General features: G+C 35.1%; 2 protein-coding genes and 1 long non-coding RNA gene across 10 annotated transcripts; 1 reads left to right on the top strand and 2 right to left on the bottom strand.

The window, feature by feature from the left end:
• Positions 1-1,037: 1,037 nt before the first annotated feature.
• On the bottom strand, positions 1,038-19,383 carry LOC108102344 (protein Gawky). Of its 7 annotated transcripts, none has more exons than XM_017207185.2 (10): positions 19,300-19,383; positions 8,324-8,929; positions 6,475-7,943; positions 5,917-6,291; positions 5,071-5,373; positions 4,756-4,934; positions 4,151-4,301; positions 3,899-4,092; positions 3,552-3,834; positions 1,038-2,675 (listed from the first exon to the last, which is right to left on the bottom strand). In XM_017207185.2, exons 2-10 carry the CDS (start codon positions 8,754-8,756, stop codon positions 1,890-1,892), a joined length of 4,173 nt encoding a protein of 1,390 aa, XP_017062674.1. In that variant the 5' UTR covers positions 8,757-8,929; positions 19,300-19,383; the 3' UTR covers positions 1,038-1,889. The 7 variants fall into 7 exon arrangements, with proteins under 7 accessions (XP_017062674.1, XP_017062675.1, XP_017062677.1 ...); XM_017207186.1 differs by lacking the exon at positions 19,300-19,383 and adding an exon at positions 11,399-11,486; XM_017207188.2 differs by lacking the exon at positions 19,300-19,383 and adding an exon at positions 11,081-11,222.
• Positions 10,755-16,464, top strand: LOC108102347. The gene is made up of 2 exons (XR_001772164.2): positions 10,755-10,859; positions 16,354-16,464. It is a non-coding gene; the product is annotated as an uncharacterized LOC108102347 (long non-coding RNA).
• On the bottom strand, positions 15,576-19,389 carry LOC121530152. 2 transcript variants are annotated; one of them, XM_041818565.1, is made up of 3 exons: positions 19,300-19,383; positions 17,936-18,102; positions 15,576-16,940 (listed from the first exon to the last, which is right to left on the bottom strand). In XM_041818565.1, the coding sequence occupies exon 3, from the start codon at positions 16,931-16,933 to the stop codon at positions 16,130-16,132; it is 804 nt and encodes a 267-aa protein (XP_041674499.1). In that variant the 5' UTR covers positions 16,934-16,940; positions 17,936-18,102; positions 19,300-19,383; the 3' UTR covers positions 15,576-16,129. The 2 variants fall into 2 exon arrangements, with proteins under 2 accessions (XP_041674499.1, XP_041674498.1); XM_041818564.1 differs by lacking the exon at positions 17,936-18,102 and having other exon boundaries at positions 19,300-19,389.
• Between the last annotated feature and the right edge of the window lie 253 nt (positions 19,390-19,642).

Consider the following 19,642-nt stretch of genomic DNA (forward strand, 5'->3'; position numbering starts at 1 on the left):
GTATAACAACCTTTTTTACTGACAAAAGGTAGCTCTAGGAAAATTTGCTTCAATTTCTGGTAGTAGAATTTCTTATTTCCAATATCTCTGGTATATTATTTGTTAGTTGATTGATAATTTTAAAAAAAAATTCGGCAAAACTATCTTGGTTTCGCATTTTAATTTAATTTTTAAAGATGCAGAACGAGTAAATGATGGTTGATGAGAGTCAGCTCTGTCGGTGTATAGCACCTGCTAGCGCATATTATTTGCCGCCAGACATATATGGACTACCGTGATAATTACTCAAGCTAAGATGTATGAATTATGATCCTATTGCTTTTCCAGAATGGGTTTCAAATATTACTGGATATATACAACGAGCTCTAATATTTCTATAAAAATAATTTTTAATTTTTCCAAAGGAAATATATGTAAAGATATAACGAAGATTACACCTGTGATCAAGGCGTCAAAATCTCATTTCAGATTTTCTTTTACTAAACAGATCAAGAGGAAACGCTATAGTCGAGTGCGGCGACTATAAGATACCCGTTACTGTTTTACACAATTTTAAAATATTCATTTTGCTAGAAAAAATTTGAAAATTCCCCTATTGTCGGAGAAAGTATGTCGAGTAACTGATAGTGACGTCACTGCCCATGTGAGGCCTTATAACCTAAATTTCTTCATAAATAGCGAAATAATGTTCCGATTTGAAGAATCTTTGGTAAATCGATAGATATTAACAGAAATAAGTTATACAAGGTCAAACGAAGGCATTCATAATATTATTATAGACGCCACAGTGTTCAGCGGTTTGTGGGCGTGGGCGGATGGAAACTAGTGGGAAGTAAACTCAACTTTGTATCTGCTATAGTTCCTGAGATCTCAGCGTTCATACGGACGGACAGACGGACATGGCTCAATCGACTTCGCTTTTGATCCTGATCAAGAATATATATACTTTATAGTACTACGAGTAACAGGTATAAAAACTATGACTGAAAAGAATTTATTCCCACAGAGATAATGGCTTAACAGTAAAAGGCAATAAATAACTTCATTGATATTTTTATTGTGATTTTATAATGTATAACCGAATTTTTTCGGTGGGAATGCTTTAATGAAAGCAAAACCGTATTAAGATTATAACTTCCTATAATGAATATAACACAGGTATTTTCCTTACTGGAAACACAAATACACTCATGAATAGTAGGCGTTTTATCGATATGCACAAGCAGCAAATAAGGACTTAGCCCTAATAATTATCTTTTTACATAAAACGTATACATATAATTTTATCTAGTATATGTTATCTCTATGTCAAACGGGAACATTAAACGCTTCAAATAAGATAATTATATTAGACTTTATCCCTTAATGCTACCGACACTCGTTCAGTCGTTACTGAAAATTTGAATTTTTCATAAATTTATGTATTCTGTTGCAATACATAACATTTATTGATGTATATTTTACCATATGTGTTTGCATGCACTTGAAAATACTTCCCTTTCCCAAGACCAGTGATGGGAGTCATAGTCATAACACATTGACTTAAATAGGACGGTATGCTTTTATGATATAGCAAACCAACAAATATATCAATTTTTTGACATAATTTATATGTATATCTATGTTGGATGTTTTTTGTTTTATATTGATTAAATTTAAACTTACATATACAAGTTTAGATCTATGAACGATGAAGAAAAATAAATCTACGGGCATACAAAATTCTAAGTCCATTCGTCTATCAGTCAATCCACTGTAATATTCTTCACAACATGGTCTTGCTCTTCATACGTACTTAGTATCGAATTATTTGAAGCTTTTGGGTGTGCTTTGAGTCACAGAATGCGGTAGTCAATGGCCAATGACCAATGAAAATGATCATTGACTCTTTAATCATCAACAATGGAATAAACTAGAGATATATAATCAAAGTCAGCTTCTCTGCCTGATGACCTGCTTTGACCCTGAAGAGCTTGGGTTTGGCTAGTTTGACGCCATGTTGAGTTGGTGCTATTAGTTAGGTTAGAAGCGCTAGACTGCCCACCAGTTATGTTTAGATTGTTTGAACTACTCTTTGAGACAGTAGTATTTGCAGATCCTGGGCCACCGTTTATAGAATTGCTACTCGATGTTCCGGCTCCTACAGAACCTGTACCAGAGCTAACTGCTCCGCCAGAAGAGTTTGAAGCAGTGCCCCCACTAGAACCAAGAAGGTTCGAATTTGTCAAACTTGTGGTGTTCTGGTTACAAATGCCCCCGCCACTACTGGTGCCAGTGTTATTGCCATTATTGCCGCTGCCACCGCCACTAGCACTAGTATTTCCGTTACTGTTGCCGTTACTAGTGTTTCCAGATAAACTAGCTCCAGAGCTACTGGCGCCATTATTAGATGGAGTTCCGACGGCTCCGCCGTTGCCAGCACTAGTTCCGCTTGAACTTGCAGAGGAAGCTATTTGTGGTAGGTGCTGCATTATGTTCTGTACATCATTTTCGCTAGGAGATTCAGCAAATATAGTAGTGTTAGCGAGAACACAATTATTTAACGCCATTTGTGCTTTGTTCGCCTCCTCTCTAGTTGTATATTTACATAAGGCAATTCCTTGGTTCAAATATAGGTGAAAACTTACGAGAGGACCATGCTGCATACACAATGTACGTAATGTAGGTCCGTCAATCTAAAATAAAAAAAAACAAACTATTAACTATCGGTTCAATGAATAGTTGATTAGAAATAAAATAAAACAAGATCGAATTCTGTAGTCTTACTCTTTTAACTAATTAAAAAATGATAATTGCTAGATTCGAGTGCCGCGAGTATGTAATGCCCGTTATTTTGTTATCCAATTTAAAAATAATCAGGAATTGCCGCCATGAATAATATTACCAGCACCACCTTTTGTCAGAAAAACATGATTAATAGCTGAAGATGAAGGCACTGCCCATTTGTCGTCTAGATACCAACATTTCTTAAAAAATTGTGAAATAATGTTCCGGGTAAATCAATAGGTATTGTCAAAAAAAAAGGGTAATATTGTGGACCTCCCGTAAAGGAGATGGGCTGGCATACCTACTTTAATCCTTTCTAGCTCTTATAGTTCCAGATATCTCAGCTACCTACTTTCGTGTTTTATGGGCGTTAGACTTGGCATGACTGAACGCTGAGACAAACTTGAATATGCACGCCTAATACCAAATTCGTATCTCGGGATTTATACGGACAGGCGGATATTATTATATCGACTCGGAATACAGTACAGAATATACAATTTTACTCTGCGAGTAACGGGTATAACAAGAAGAAACGCTTTAGTCGAATTTTGCGATTACTAGTTACCTGCTACCGTGTTAATTAATTAAACATTTATAAATGTTACGCCACTTAAATTGATTTAATTGTAAATTAAACTCTTATGCAAGAATAATACTTTTAGCAATGTGAATATGCAACCTGAAATTCTAACCTAATAAATTTTAAGAAATACATTTTCAAAAATATTGGCAAAAAACATAAAAAGTGAAAAACAGTTCTGAAATACTTAAGATATTAATACCTGTGCTGTTAGGTTTTTAAGCAGCAACCAACTTGACCCCCACGAGGAATTCCCACTAGTCCAGGTTGTATTTGTCGTTTGAACACTACCACTTCGAGTTTGAAGCCATCCATTAGCACCGCCGGTTACATTAGATGGCGTTGGCGTACTAGCATTCCCTCCGTTGCCAGATTTATTTGAATTAGCAGTCAATCCTGGCGGAGGACCTCGTGACGATGATTTATTTAAAGGGCTTGTCCAAAGCTCTGAAGTAGTAGCACATTGTTGACTATTGTCAGACCAACTATACCATTTAAAAGAATAGTAGTTTTAAGTTTTTATCATACGTATTCGATAATATTTATTACCTCGGGAAATTTTGGTTAGGATTAAAGCTCCATGTAGACGACGATAAACTAAGTGGCAAATCAGTCGGTGAATTCTTGCCAGTACTGGCAAAGATGTCAGCATCTTTCGGCGTCGAATTAATGGATAGTGGAGATCTAGCAACGCTTCCAGGTGTAATGCTTGGATCGTCTTCTATGCTCTTGATCTGAGAACCCTTAAAAACAAACTTCTGCTTGGATATGTTTCGGCTTTATGCAATTGAACAGTTTTACCTTCCATGGCTTGCCTGGCTCAAACTCTTGGACCATGTCCGTATAAGCAGTCGCTGCTGAAGTTGGCTGAGCAACTGACCAGTCTTTATTCTCGTTATCAGGTTGAGGATCTGGCCATCCGTCACCAATATTGCGTCCAGTTGACCAAGTACTATAATATCCAAATACATATTTACATTATATTCTCTAGAAAAAAACGTTTTGTAAAATAATACGGAATTGTGAAAGTAACTGTTAAATAAATCAGGCCATTCTTAAGATATTAAGTTTATTAGGCCTTACGTGCATATTAACGTCTCCGTCAGTTAATAAAGATTCCTAAATGTTAAGATTATTGATGGCGTAATATTTCTTTCGAAATCGATTTACAGAATGACAGGTATCTGGTACCTTCGTAAGAAATTATAAAATGGAAAATTATTAGATTTGCTAGAATTCCAAAACTATAATCTTATGAATATCGATATATCGACGTTGATATAGATTACTTATATTGTATATTCGGAAATCGTTTTTTCTATCTAATAAATATTTCCCGTGTAGCGTAGCGGGGATTTTAGGCTTTGGCTTGCTGAAGGTAGAATGTCCTTTTCATTGTTACTTACCCATCATTTTGTAATCCCAAAGAGCTTATGTTGCTTGAGTTGTTTGTTAAACTTTGTTTAGTTGTACCTGGAGCACGGGAAAATTCCGTATTATCAGAGTTCATGTCCTTGTCTAATACTGGAAGCTTCCACTGATTTAACCGGGATTGTTGATTGGACGCCCCTTGATATCCACTTGGCTGAAAACATATCGTTGAGAAACAATTTGTATTTAAATATAATACTATGAAGAAAAATTCCCGTCAAAAATCAACTTTGGAAAGGAACCACAAGGTTTAAGCTTTAATATTGGAAAGCTAAATTTGTTGTTCTTACCTTATTAATATTGAGCTCAGAAAAATTGCTTTGCAAATTATTTATTGCATCGTGACCTCTTAAATAGTCGTTCCCTGAGTTATTTAGGTGTGACGAGGGATGTTGCTGCTGTTGTGGCTGTTGTTGTGGCTGTTGCTGCGAAGTTTGCTGCATACTTGGTTGTTTCACATATACAGCCTGTTGTGCATTTATTTGGTTCTGTAAATTTTGAATTTGCTGCTTGTATTTAGATATAGCCACGTTCACTGCCATTGGGTTCGCATTTCCACCGCGGGCAAGGGATTGTTGGGCTGCTTGAAGATGCTATATTAAAAAATGGCATCCAAAAAATTTTAATTTAAAAAGAATATATCTAATAATTCAATATTAAAAAGGAAATCTACCCGCCGCAACTATCAGATACCCTTCACTGAGTTAACCAATTTTAAAATAATAATTGTGTTGGCAGAATTTTACGCAGTTTACAACTTCTGTAGTGCCAATATCGGCTTAAACAATATAAAGCATGTTTAATAACTAACAAACAAAGTGCCGTCAGTGCCCATGTGAGAGGAAATAACCTTCTTGACTTGAACAGGTGTTTCTAGAATCTGCATCCTTAATCTCAACTTTCTATTTTTATGGTTCCCGAGATCTCTTATCTCATACAGATAAGCGGATGGCTATATCGACGAAAATTTATATTTCATAGGGTCGGAGTAACCCATTCATCTAGACTTTTACAAACTTTTTAAAGAATACTTAACGGATATAATAATGAGTACTGAATCCATTATTTTAAGAAACAACTATTTTTTAATGTTTTAATCGATTCGTAATATGGAAAGTATAGGATGTGAAAATTACCTTAATATTGCTAAGAAGTTGGTTTAATAGATTCAGTGTAGTTTGCGTTAGTGGTTGAGTCAATATCTGACTAGATATGAAACCACTATGAATAGCCAACTGAATCTGCTGTCCAAGCATGCGAATTTGTTGGCCCGATGGTTGATTAGTATTAGCTGCTAAATTTACGGAGGCAGTGGATGCAACTGCTGCGTTAGATGTATTCTGACCAAATCCAACGGAAACGGCGGAAGAATTACCAACGGTTTGTGGTCCTACAGCAACGCTATGTTGGCCTTGATTCAAATACTTTTGCACTTGCAAAGTGGACATGCTTGTGTTGTTGTTACCACCTCCAGTTACAGCCGTACCACCTATGTTATTCAGAAGATTGTTCTAAAAATGAAACAGGTGGATGATTAATTTAGTATCTGCCGTTTTAAACGCATGAAATAAATAATTTAATGCAATAAATAAATAACATAAGATATGGTATTTAGTTAAAGGTAAATGTTCTATATCTTTTAAAATATACATATTTGAATTCTGTATACAGCATATGATCACGCATTTACTTACATGAGTAAAAGCCATCGAAGGTTGTCCACTGCTAACTGGGTAACGACCAACAAATCCGCTGCTGCTAGTTGAACTTGTATGGTCGGAGTAAGAGCCAATGGATTCCTCATGTCGACGCCAACCCTCCATTGCCAAAGATGAACTTGCGCGTAGCATATCGGCTGCTTCTTCGATGTTCATATTGGCAGTCACTAATGCCCGCTCCACGTCTTCCTTTTTAAATCCGTTTTCGACAAGGATACGGTATTGCTTGCTCTGCTTAATCATCTCAGCATTAATGACATTCACCATTCCCACACTGAGTCCGGGTAGTTTTTGCTGTTGCTGAGATTTTCCAATTATCCCTCCGTGTGCATTCCAATCAGAACCCAGGTCAACGCCATCTGCCACACCCACACCTGCTGCAGTGCTCCAACCAGATGAGGTACCAGTGGATGGTAATTTACTTTGCTTATTTCCCCAACTAACTCCCGCTGCGTCACTCCAAGAGTTTGGAGCCAAAGTCGCGTTGGATTTGTCATCCACCCAATTACTTGTAGATACATTTGCACTGCTCGGGGCGCTGACATTGACATTGTGAGTGTCATCCCCCCAAGTGTTTACAGCAGCTACATTATTTCTGCCGCTTACATTATTTGAGTGAACCCACATGGTGCCTCCGTCTTGCTTGTGTTGCACTCCTCCTACAGATGGTATACGAGCTTGGGGCCCAACTACACTGTTCATAGGATTGTTGGGATTAGCTCCCACTGGAACATTGCTATTGCCAACACCGGCTATACCTATGCCACCCGACTGATTTTGACCGCGCATCGGATGTCCGCCACGACCAATGGAATCTGTCATGTCCTTCCAGTGACCGGTTGCACCGGGAACTCGGGTTTGCTGACCCCATAACGAAGTACCATCATCGTAATTCGGAATGCTACGGCGCTGAGGCGGTGGCGATGGTTCCTCCCATCCACTTATCTGCTTTGATATGTCTTTTGGGCCACTAACACCAGCGGCTACTGCTTGAGCCGGCCCCCACTGTGTTGGGATATTCCCAGATACAGAACCAGAACCAGGAACTCCAGGACCGATGCCCGTGCCTGAAGTTCCTCCAACATTCGTACTTACAGTTGCTACAGTTTGACCAACCATTTTGTTGATGTTTTGCATCTGGTTGTGGGACATTTGCGGATGATGGCCCCACATTTCTGATGTCCCATTAAGACGGCCTGAGATCCCACGAGGATCTCCTCGTATAGGATCACGCGGATCGATCATCCTGATATCGCGGGGATCACTAGAGTTTGCCACAGAATTGTTAACGCCGCGATGATCAACATTCCGAATATCCATAGAATTTCCTCCTGCCAACGGGCGAATTTCACGGGGATCTCCCCATCCGTTGCCAGTAGAGCTGGAGTTTCCGCTGGCTCCCGAGACTACTCCAGCTGTTCCAGTTAAATTGCTTGAACCATTACCTGGAAGTACTTAATAAATTAATATCTTATAATTCAGTAATAAATTTTCAGTACATTTTTTTGTAATAAATACTATGAAAATAATAACGTAAGTTATTATAAATACTGATTCCTAAAAACTAAAACCCCCTTTAACAGATTCATAAGTAATCTATACGATCACCGTAAATTCATCTGTACAACATATAGCCAAAGCAAAATTTAATTTTTAACTGCTATAAAACTTCTGAATATTTTTTAAATCAATCGATATGGTGGGATACATAAATATTTTGTATCAGGGATGACACAGAAAAAACTTTCAATTACATTTGGTTGAAGTTCAACCATTAATACAAATTGGAAACTTTATTATTCAAAGGGAGTTCTGTGATGCTTACCAGTTGATCCCAGTCCGACGCCAACGACACCTTGTCCCCACTGAGGTCCAGAAGTTGAAACACCACCTGGACCAACATTGACTCCGCCTTGGTTCACTACCACTGCTGCTCCAGAGCCCGCGTTACTGACTGATCCTCCTGTCCAAACACTACTACTGTCGGTCCCATCATCATCCTCTCCCCACGTTCCACCAAGGTTGGAAGAAGGGGTATGACCCCACGATGGCTTTTGAACTTGCTGAGCGGTAGGTTGACCACCGTTTCTTAAATTAGACTCCCACAGATCAGTGCCATTGTTAATGCTTGGCTTCCACATTGGTGGTCCAGCTGCATCTTTATTAGTGGGTTCTGGTGAACTGGGGACTTCCCAATTGGTGTCCTGGTTGACATGCTGACAGCCCCAGCCGTCTTGGGAAAAAAGTGCTTCGCGCATAATGCTGAAGTGTTCTAACTGATCGTCAGCGCTAAAAGATGCACTCCCAACTATTCGACTATGAACTTCAATTTTAACGTCATTATCGTAAGCACTTGTCGCAATTTTTATAATCTGATTAATTTGTTTAATACGGAATCAATTATTCTTAATCCTTGTGCTCTCCGTGATTTCTATAAATAAAAATCATAAAAAACAATTAAATATGCTTCACATTTAATAAACACTGCATTAATGCTAGTTTTTATGACTTGTCATATTGGTATTTGAACGACCATTTTTAAACGATTTATTTGGAATTATATAAGTCATCCTTAATTCTGACAATAACGATGGTGACGGAGTCTTAATTCGTTCCGACGAAATTAATAAATTTAAAAATATTTGTATTCTAAATAAATTGGTATTGCCATATATTTACAGTCAAACCAAAACATAAATGTCAATAAGATTGACGTGGTTTGTAATCTCGGGATCATCTCCAGAATATAATATTTCTATCTCAAAGAGTTCCCGAGATCAAATTGTTAATGCCGGGTTTTTTTTTTAAATTAATAAGCAAGCCGATTTAATAATGCATTTTTGAAGACAAAATTATTATGTATACTTAAAATCTTGACCTAATCGAAATATTAAATGTTTATAAAACTTAAGTGAACCTATAATAAATTAAAATATTTAAGTATAAATTTGTAGTTTACACACTTAAATAATGTTCATATAATTTCTTTTATTTTGTTTGTTATAAATAAAACTTGTAAATAAAAAAAAACATTGAAAAACGTACAATTTCATTTGAAAGAGAAAAAGGTTTAAAGGAGGATATATGCATATGTCTTGTGCAGTAATATATGCATATGTGAATTATTACTATATATGAAAGCGCTACATAAGTCAAAATGTAGTAATATTAACGTAAAGCATTTACATATGTAAATATGTATCTACATACATAGAGATCTCTGCACCACCAGGGTTGCAGAACAGCAAGCATTTTTTCCCAGTTTTGCATTTATAATAATGAATAAATTAAGATGGATAGAAAAAAAAATATAACTCAATATTTAATTTCAAAGTATATAGTATAAGTATATTAAACCCTATACACATTTATGTATGAATGTACATAATATAATAATATAACATACAATATATACATACATACATACATACATACATACATTTATAAAACTTATTTGACAACTCTGGTCCGTAGCCATCATTGACGCAATCGCCCTATTTTAAGTCATCCTTTGCAAATCTTGCACTCGCCAACAAGCCCATTAAATCTTGCTTTTTAAATGTATTCTTCCTAATATAACATTCATATCCTAGATATACAAACTTTCAACTTTCTTACACATGTACTTGTCCATGGATATGAAAATGCAATCGAGATATACACACTTGTGTACATACATTTATATGTATGTATAAATTTTCTGTACACTTTTATGGACAGGAAACTTTTCTATCAAATAACAAATTTAGGTTCGTTCATGTGTAGACAACACAGAAGAAAACGAGAAAAATTTTAAAATGTACTTTCAACAAGAACCTACCAACTATAGGGGAATTTTATCTTTTAATTTGCAGTGTTTACGATATAATTAAGTTTAATAACTTGCGTTCACGCTTATATATCTAGGAGAAATATTGACTACTATTTTTGATTCTGCCGAACGACAACTTGGTTTTCTCTATATAAGTACATATGTATGCATGTATATTTTCGTATGTATGCATGCCAAGCCACTTTGACGATTTCACAAAGTGTGTATGTGTTGTAAAACATACACACACACATTCAGCAATCACATTAAAATTTTCACATTTCACAAAATAAGATATTTTTAATTATATTGAAAATTAAAATTTTTTAATTACGATACATCTAAATATTTTGATTTAATTGAATTTGTATTTCGGTGCACGTTTAACGACGGGGACGGTACAAGTTTCTAGTGTATTAAATAAACGCATACGGCTATGGCTGCTGTAAATATTGCCACCTAGTTGAAAACCAAACATTGTTTAGTAACTTGGATGAATCCTACAAACGTAATATGTACAAAGAGCTCAGGTGTTTGGCTAAGCTGAATCGTATGTATTTTATTACTTGGCATGTTTAGCGTAAAAAGTGCACAAAATTACGGAGGCATATTCATATCATATCGTACGTCATTATGTAAAATATTTAAAGCGTGGCAACTCTTGATTTGAAACATTGTATATACTTTTAACAATCACTTTCCAATGCATAATAGACTAACGAACAGAACGTAATGTACATGTTACACGCATACATATGAAGAAATACGTACATGCACGTATAAGTCAATCTCGCTTGGATCTATATGACAATTTAGGTTATGCATATTTAGGTTATGACCGCAAGTTTAGCATTCGGTCAGAAACGGGCAGTATTTTAGCATACATATGCACATACACGTACATGAATGTATGAATGTACACACACATGTTTTTTTGCGCTGCAAGAAAATACCAACACAATAACACTAGTCTTTATTTTATCGGTACTGAAATTTTTCAAAGCTTTTTATTTCAATGATATATGCACACCAAAACAATCACTTATCGTCCTAATTCATTTTTACACACGCGCTTGATTTCAAAATTACCTATACTATAGGACGCTCTCGCAGCTCTTCGCCAGAAAATACGATGAGGGCTTATTCGTGGACATGCGATATTTTGCAATACAATCGATATTAATCGAGTTGACTAATGGCAAGTGTAGAAACAACTCTGATTTCATTAAGAACAGAAAATAAACTTATTTTTAATTTTTGCTCTTGAATTATAGGATCGCACATTATCATATAATCATTTTCTTTGAAACGATACTCCCCAATATGATTTTAAAGTAATTAGGAGAGTATACAGATCAGTCCAGCCACTATAATGACGTCACTGGCCTTTTAATTTTAATCTCGTAATAATTCTAAAATAATGGTCTGATTTAAATGTTGGTGTCGATACTTATTCTCAAAAAAATGTAATATTAAAAATAAAATACTTTTACTGTAATATCGCCAAAGAGTTGAAACGTTTGTGAGCGTTGCCGACTTTTAGAATGAACTTTTGATGTATGTATAGGATCTGCATGTTTATTTCCAACAGGCATACATAATATGTACGTACGTACATATGTATGTATAACTAGCTCTAATATTTCTAGAAATCCCTGCACTCACATGGTACGTGCAGTATGTCATGAAACAGTTAACACAATGAAATTAAGCATTATTTGTACAAGGTAGAAGGTTAGGATTAAACAGACCTATTCCCCGCAGCTCGAAGTGGCATTTTCGCTAGGATACGCCCATTAAAACTGAGATCTCAGGAGTTATGAGTGCTAGGGTATATCAAGGCAAATATACCATTATTTGGCCACGCCTACCAAGCTAAAAAAAATTCGAAAATTTCCTAGGCCTGACTTACCCGTTACAGTGGGCGCGGCGAGATAGAGGGAAAATGATATGCAATGAGGGCATTATTAGGAACTAACATGCGCAATTTTAATTTTCTAGCTCTTATAGTTCCTAAGATCTCAGCGTTCATACGGGGATTCGGACGGACATGGCTTAACCGCCTTGGCTATTGATCCAGATTCCTTATATCATCTACACTGAATACAATATACCATTTTACTCTACAAGTAAGATGCTTTTTTAAGTATGTATTAAATATCTAAACAACAACATTTCCTTCACTTTTCGGACAATACGTCTCTCCTCGTGGTCATTAAAAATTGTGTTTGGAGCATCACGGCCCTTATCTGCCACCCGATTTTCGAAAAAAAGCGTTTGGGTTATGTATGGGTTTGTACTAGGGCTTGAGGCAACCATTTCATGGGTTTTCCCATCCTTAAAATGTTTAAGGACTAATTCGCTCAATAACAATTGGATTTAAAAGTCCTAGTTTAGAGTTAATAACCGTTAAAGTGCTTGCACGAAATAAGCTTGTGCGTCGGAGTTGCCCTATTTTTTAGTTTTTGTATGAAAAATTCTTTTGTTTTTTAAATTAGTAAAAACTTTTGTTAGAGAAATTAGTAATAATAAATTAAAGGAGAAAGGGGAAAATAACATTTGTCAAAACTAAAACTAAATAACTAAAAATGACCTTTTCCAAAAAAAATAATAAAAATACCGAAGCTTATTTTGTGCAGTTCATTTAGGCTAAAATAAAAATCCTAATTAGTATTTATACCCGTTACTCGTAGAGTAAAAGGGTATACTAGATTCGTTGAAAAGTATGTAACAGATAGATGGAAGCTTTTGCGACCCTATAAAGTATATATATTCTTGATCAGGATCAATAGCGAAGTCGATTGAGCCATGTCCGTCTGTCCGTCCGTCCGTATGAACGCTGAGATCTCAGGAACTATAGCAGATACAACGTTGAGATTAAGCATGAAGATTCTTGAGGTCCCGGGACAGCGCAAGTTTATATCAGCATCCTGCCACGCCCACTCTAACGCCCACAAATCGCAAAAAACTAAAATTGCTGAAATCTCAGGAACTATAGGAGCTAGAAAGTTGAAATTCAGAAAGTATAATCTTTAGATGGCAACGCATCTTATAGTGGTACTACTATCCGGCCACACCCACCCATACGCCCACAAGACTCAAAAGACGGTTTTCGGATTTTCTAGAAAAGCTGATATCTCGGTAACTATAAGAGATAAAAAGTTCGGATTAAGCATGTAGGTTTCTATGATGCTTCCAATGCGAATTGTTCTTTTCCGATCAAGCCACGCTCACTCTAACGCCCACAAAACCCGAAAAACCAAAAATGCAAAAATCTCAAAAACTATAAGATCTACACAATTTTGCTTAGGAGCACCTATTAAGAAGATGCCTCTGCAACTTGCCACGAAGTTGCACCCAGTCACGCCCACTCTAACGCCCACAAACCGCGGAAAACTGTGGCGTCTATAATATTATTATGAATGCCTTCGTTTGACCTTGTGTAACTTATTTCTGTTAATATCTATCGATTTACCAAAGATTTTTCAAATCGGAACATTATTTCGCTGTTTATGAAGAAATTAAGTTATAAGGCCTCACATGGGCAGTGACGTCACTATAAGCATACTCAACATACTTCCTCTGACAATAGGGGGCGCATTGTGAATTTCCACTAGCAAAATAATATTTTAAAATTTTGTAAAACAGTAAGTAACAGTCTTATAGTCGCGGCACCCGACTATAGCGTTTCCTCTTGTTTTATATTTTATTTGCCCTTTTTATTTTTGTCAGCTCGTTCTTAGTGGAAATTGTCCTATTACTGCTTAAACGAAAAAGAATCACGCATGCTTAAATTATGTGATTTTGGTGGTACAAGTACGGTTTTGCATTCACTATTCAATCAAGTAATACGTGGTTACCAAGCCCAAAAGTTGGCATATAGGCCCAAACATGACATGACCCTGGCCTTTCTTGACCATGGCTTCTAAGTGCTTGCTGTCTCCAAGAAGCATTTTTTTATCCGATATCCTCCTGACACGCTTTTATTTTTACGGACGAGTCAAAGTTCAACATTTTTTAATCGAACACCGAGCTGGAGAACGAATACTTTGAACGTTGAGATGTATAAACTTATATATGTACATAAACATGTATGCATGTATGCATGTACATACGTATGATAAAGGGCGTACGATACATAAGATACCCGTTACTGCTTTATATAATTTTAAAGTATTCATTTTGCTATTGGAAATTCACAAAGATCAAATTTTTGTCAGAAAAAGCATGTTGAGTAATTGATGGTGACGTCACTCTCCATGTGAAGCCCTATAACATAAATTTCTTTATCAATGGCGAAATAATGATCTGATTTGAAAAATCTTTTGCAATTCGATAGATATTGACAAAAAAGTATTATACAAGGTCAAACAAATTCATTCATTGTAATATTATGGACGCCACAGTTTTCCTCTGTTTGTGGGCGTGGCCGGATGAAATCCTATGTCCTAACTACATATCTAGCTCTTATAGCTCCCGAGATTTTCTCATTTTTGGTTTCCCGGGTTTTGTGGGCGTTATAGTGGGCATGGTTAGATGGGAAAAAACAATTCGCATTAGGGGCATAAAAACTACATGCCTTATGCCAAAATTCTATTAATTTTTTTACAAAAAGCGAAAACCGTCTTCGCACATGGTGGGCGTAAGAGTGGGTGTGGAATGATAATGGTACCACCATAAGATACGATGGCGTCTCAAGATTATAGATTTCTAGCTCTAATAGTTCCTGAAATTTTAGTTTTTCGTGATTTGTGGGAGTTCGTGTGGGCGTGGTAAGAGGCTGAAATAAACTTGGGCTGCGTAGGGACCTCAAGAATCTTAATGGTTAATCTTAACTTGGTATCTCTTATAGTTCGTAAGATCTCAGTGTTCATACGGATAGACGGACGGACATGAACTTAATCGACTTCACTATTGATACTGATCAAGAATATACTTTATATATTTTATAGGGTCGGATAAGCTTCCTTCTACCTGTTACATACTTTTCAACGAATCTAGCATACCCTTTTACTCTACGAGTACCGGGTATAAGATGTGGAAGAAAGTAGTGCGCTTCCAAATTCCAATTTACTTCCAATTAGTATTTTTTGCATCCAAATATATAGCAGGGTATGACTTCGAAATAAGTTCTATCTTTCCTTTACTATAGCTCTGAAAAAGTTGGGACTGTTGTAATTGCTTGGGTTCTTTAAGATAAAATCGTGGTCGTAAGCTGTAGTCAACAATTTATAAGAGCTTTAAAAAATAAAACATATTTTGCGTGTGCAATTTTTTTTTTAAATTTATTTTCCTGGCTTACTCTTTTTAATTCATTTGTGATACCTTTAATAGTGGACTACGAAAAACTAAACAAAATGGTTATATTATTTACTTAAACATATGTACTAAATATTAAAGTATTTTTTTTTTAATTATGAATAATTTTGGTTTATTAGGCTTATAAAAAAAATGGTTTCTTTTCTAATTTAAATTATGGGCCATCTATATTAAGATCTGCTTTAACTTACTATGTTTATTTTTAAATATATATAATATCAATAAAAAAAGCAATCAATCAACATTGTTATTATGGACGCCACAGCTTTTCGAGTTTTGTATGTTGGCCAGATGCTGAAACAAACATACGCTGTGCAAGTGTCTCTAGAATCTCTGCACAGAGATATGACAAATCTAATCGCTTCCTTCTATCTGATACATTCTTTTTAATGAATGTATTATAATCTACGAATACCAGTTGTAATAATTTTTATAAGAGCTAAAGAAATTTATAGCACTAAATGAATTATATATTTCATGATAATTGATATAAAATTAATATTACCAATTACTAAGAAAATCGAAACCTTTTGGGATTTGCAGTTCAGGAGTTAAAAGTTTTGTCTTTTCGTCTTGACGTTGATTCTTAAGTTCATTCTCATCATCAGACAAATCATTTGACACACTGCTCTTCGATCCAAATCTAAAAACTAATTCCAATTTTTCATCATAATCGGTGTATTCGTTATCATTATGAATTAATTTATTTCTTTGTTCATTTTCAGGTTTACTTATGACTTTATTAACGTCTATCTTATTACTAGCATGAATCTGAACACTTTGGTTGCTAGAAATATTCGATTTTAATTTTAAATAAAGATACTGTGTTAAATGGATGGACGATTTGAGAACGGGAATTGCATCATATTCTCTTAAAGACATGTTTATTTGTGATTTGGTTCGATAACTAAAAGGAGATGAATGTTCATCTCGACAACCGGAGGTATTATCGTCATGAAAAATTTTTAAACCTACATTTTGGTGATTATATGTGTGTAAGTCTTTTCCGTTGTATAAATATACAATGTTTCTATAACTAAACTGTGGGTAATCATTATTCAAAAATTCTGATCTACATTCAGATTTTTGTCCTGTTAAGTTCACTTCAGTTCTATTAATGTACTTAGTATATATATCCTTATTTATAAAATAACTGTTTAAAACTTCTTCCTGTTCCTTTAAAGTCAATGCCAGCCAAGCTTCTCGGCTGTATGAAGATTTAACGCTATGTACATCTAGTGTGATCTTTTCAGAGAGGGAATTAAGATGTGAAAAGTATGATTGAATTCTATCATGTTTGGCCATCGTTATTCTGAAAGTAAATGGATTTTCCACTTAGTATCAACAGTATAGTATAATATCAAAACTTAAGTTAGTTCTCTAAAAACCTTTAGGCAATTAAATTATGCACTTTTAATTAGTGTGAAGTGTACAGCTTGGATATCTAATGCATCTAATGAAATCTTAAATAAATAATTTAACTCGTTAGTTATAGTATAACATATTTGTTTTTCGTTAACATTTTATGGTATGGAAGTTCATATATAGTTCGTAGACAGCCTACATTTCACAATACTTTTGCAGATTGAAGCCACAAAATGTTGTGGATGTAATTTTCTGGTAATCGATTTTGTAACTATTCTATCGGATAGGTACATTCCTAAGGAAAATATTAATTTAAAAACGGAGGCCAAATACGAAGATGCAGTCAATATATTCGTTATTTGTAGATTAAAAGGTCATAATAAAATTATTGTTTTTAATATACGAATGCTGAGATCTCAGGAACTATAAGAGATTCATATTTCGGATTCTGAGATGCCTACGACGCCCATAAAACTGTGGTGTCCTTAATTTACCACTTAATCTTCAAATTGGTTAATCTAATCCAATTTCACAATTTAACATTATTTTTAAGTTCAAAAAGAAATGTATGTTTTAAGACCCCATATGGGAAATAACGTCACCATCAGTTACACTCACTTACAAAGTGATTATTTAAAAATTTGATAAGTCCCGACACTCGACTATATCGTTTCTTGTTTAAAATAAATTGCATTATCGCTAAGTTTTTTTTTGGTCTAGAAGAAATATATAAAAGGGAGTACCCTGCAATGTTTAATAAACGAGAATTATTAAAAAAATGTATAACAAAAATCTAGACGGCTCATAAATGACAGAAATCCACTAAATAATATATCGGTTATAATGTAATATATTTTTGTATTCTTTTTATTGGGAATTACAGCACAATCCCTACCTGATGTAAAACTTACAAAGTCCTGGGAGTGTTTGAAAGGTACTTACTTCCTACATAACTTGAAAAAACTATGTTTTCAATCATGTTTAGTTTCAATCAGCTACACTCGATTTTAATGCGCCTAAATTTGTCATTGTCATCATTCCAATAGCAATCTTTTCAGTTCGTTTTTAGTGGAAATCTTCCTCTTAAGAATAGCCTGGTCCAACATGCTCTATAAAAAGTAAGTCTGGTTATTATGCAGGTGAAATCACCATATTAGGTAAATTCCAGAAAGCCTAAAATTTCACAACGCCTACTAAATGCATCGGGTCGTTGTCCTGGTGGAACAAAAAACCATTGACACTTTCAAGAAAATTTTTTTATGGTGTTCCAAGTACAGTTCCGCATCCTAGATTACGTCACGAAACACGAGAATACCTGACATGACTTCAAAATTCTAACCCGTGGCTTTTAAGTGTTCGTTATCTAGCTTGGTATGTCGTTGTTCCTAAACATATTGTCACCCATGCGATTCAAAAAGGTTGAACTCCGACTCGCCCGTAAAGCTGACGGAGTCTCCGGAGGAGAACGGATGAAGAAGATGCTCCTTGGAGCTGGAGAAAATACATTGAATGAAACATTTCGAAGCCACAATCATGCCTGGCGGGAGTCACCTAAAAAAAATATAAATTAAAGTTTTCCTTTCTACCAGGACAACGATACGAGGCATTCAGCGGGCAGAGTCAAGTTTTAGACTTTCTGGAAGTGTCCAAATGTTTTGATAACACCAGCACAATCACCAGGACCAGGATTTTCGTAAGGTTAAGATTTTAACCGAAAAAGAGCTGAAATGTTTCTATTGGAAAAATGGCAAAAATCCTTATTTAAATCACTAGAAATATGGTTTCTTCATGGGAAACCCATCTTCGTACTCTTAAGAAGCATAAAAAATGACACTAAAAAAATGTAATAATTATGATTTTTATGTTACCCTAAATGAACTGCATGAAATAAGCTGCGGCATAAAAGTAACAAAAAATTTGTTTTTCTTAAGTAATTTTGATGTTTTTATGTTTAAGTTGATTTTTAGATAAACATTTTAATTCCAATACTAAACTTTTGAATTATCTTTCTTAGTTTAGCCTCAATAACGATTTAAAATTTTACGCCTATGTCTATGATATCTTGCTGCTTTTAAGGATAGGTTGCTCGGAGTAACTAAATGAAGGGTGTATATCCTAAAGATGCGTATGCAGCTCAGGGTTATTTTATTGGGCCTTACTACTTTAACGGTTAGCAACGATGCTGTTATAAAATCCTAACCATACCTATGTATACTTTGCGCAAGCACATCAATAGTATAGACATAAATAGGTATATGGATACAATATTTTCCAAATCCTTCAAGCTTTCAGCTACTTGTACTTACATAGATGCGAATAACAGGCTTGGTAAGATTGTTGTACGTTTGTTTTTTTTTTTTTTTTTTTAGAAGGTAATAAGTATAAATTAGAGCTGCGCAAGTATCGATATTCCATGAACTACTATCTATTTTATATTGCGTTCACACCAACGTTGCATAGGTATTCGAAAAACGACTGTGTGGTTACTTTAAAAAAGGAATGTACATAAAAAATGAAAAATTATAAATTATACTTTTATTTACTATTTTTCAATATGTTTAAATTCATTGCAGTAAGCGTCGGCGGCTTGTCGTTATTTTTTAAAGACTGTTAAGAATGGAAACAAAATTTATTAAATACCATCCTCTC

Source organism: Drosophila eugracilis, unplaced genomic scaffold, assembly GCF_018153835.1.
Source record: "Drosophila eugracilis isolate 14026-0451.02 unplaced genomic scaffold, ASM1815383v1 contig_340, whole genome shotgun sequence".
Classification (NCBI taxonomy): Eukaryota; Metazoa; Arthropoda; class Insecta; order Diptera; family Drosophilidae; genus Drosophila; species Drosophila eugracilis.

Coding starts and splice junctions, on each gene's coding strand:
- LOC108102344 (XM_017207185.2), bottom strand. CDS start 8,756: ATGCGCGAAGCACTTTTTTCCCAAGACGGCTGGGGCTGTCAGCATGTC. Junction 7,944..8,323: donor CGTCGGACTGGGATCAACTG/GTAAGCATCACA, acceptor AAGTACTTCCAG/GTAATGGTTCAAGCAATTTA. Junction 6,292..6,474: donor CTTCGATGGCTTTTACTCAT/GTAAGTAAATGC, acceptor TTTCATTTTTAG/AACAATCTTCTGAATAACAT.
- LOC121530152 (XM_041818564.1), bottom strand. CDS start 16,933: ATGGCCAAACATGATAGAATTCAATCATACTTTTCACATCTTAATTCC.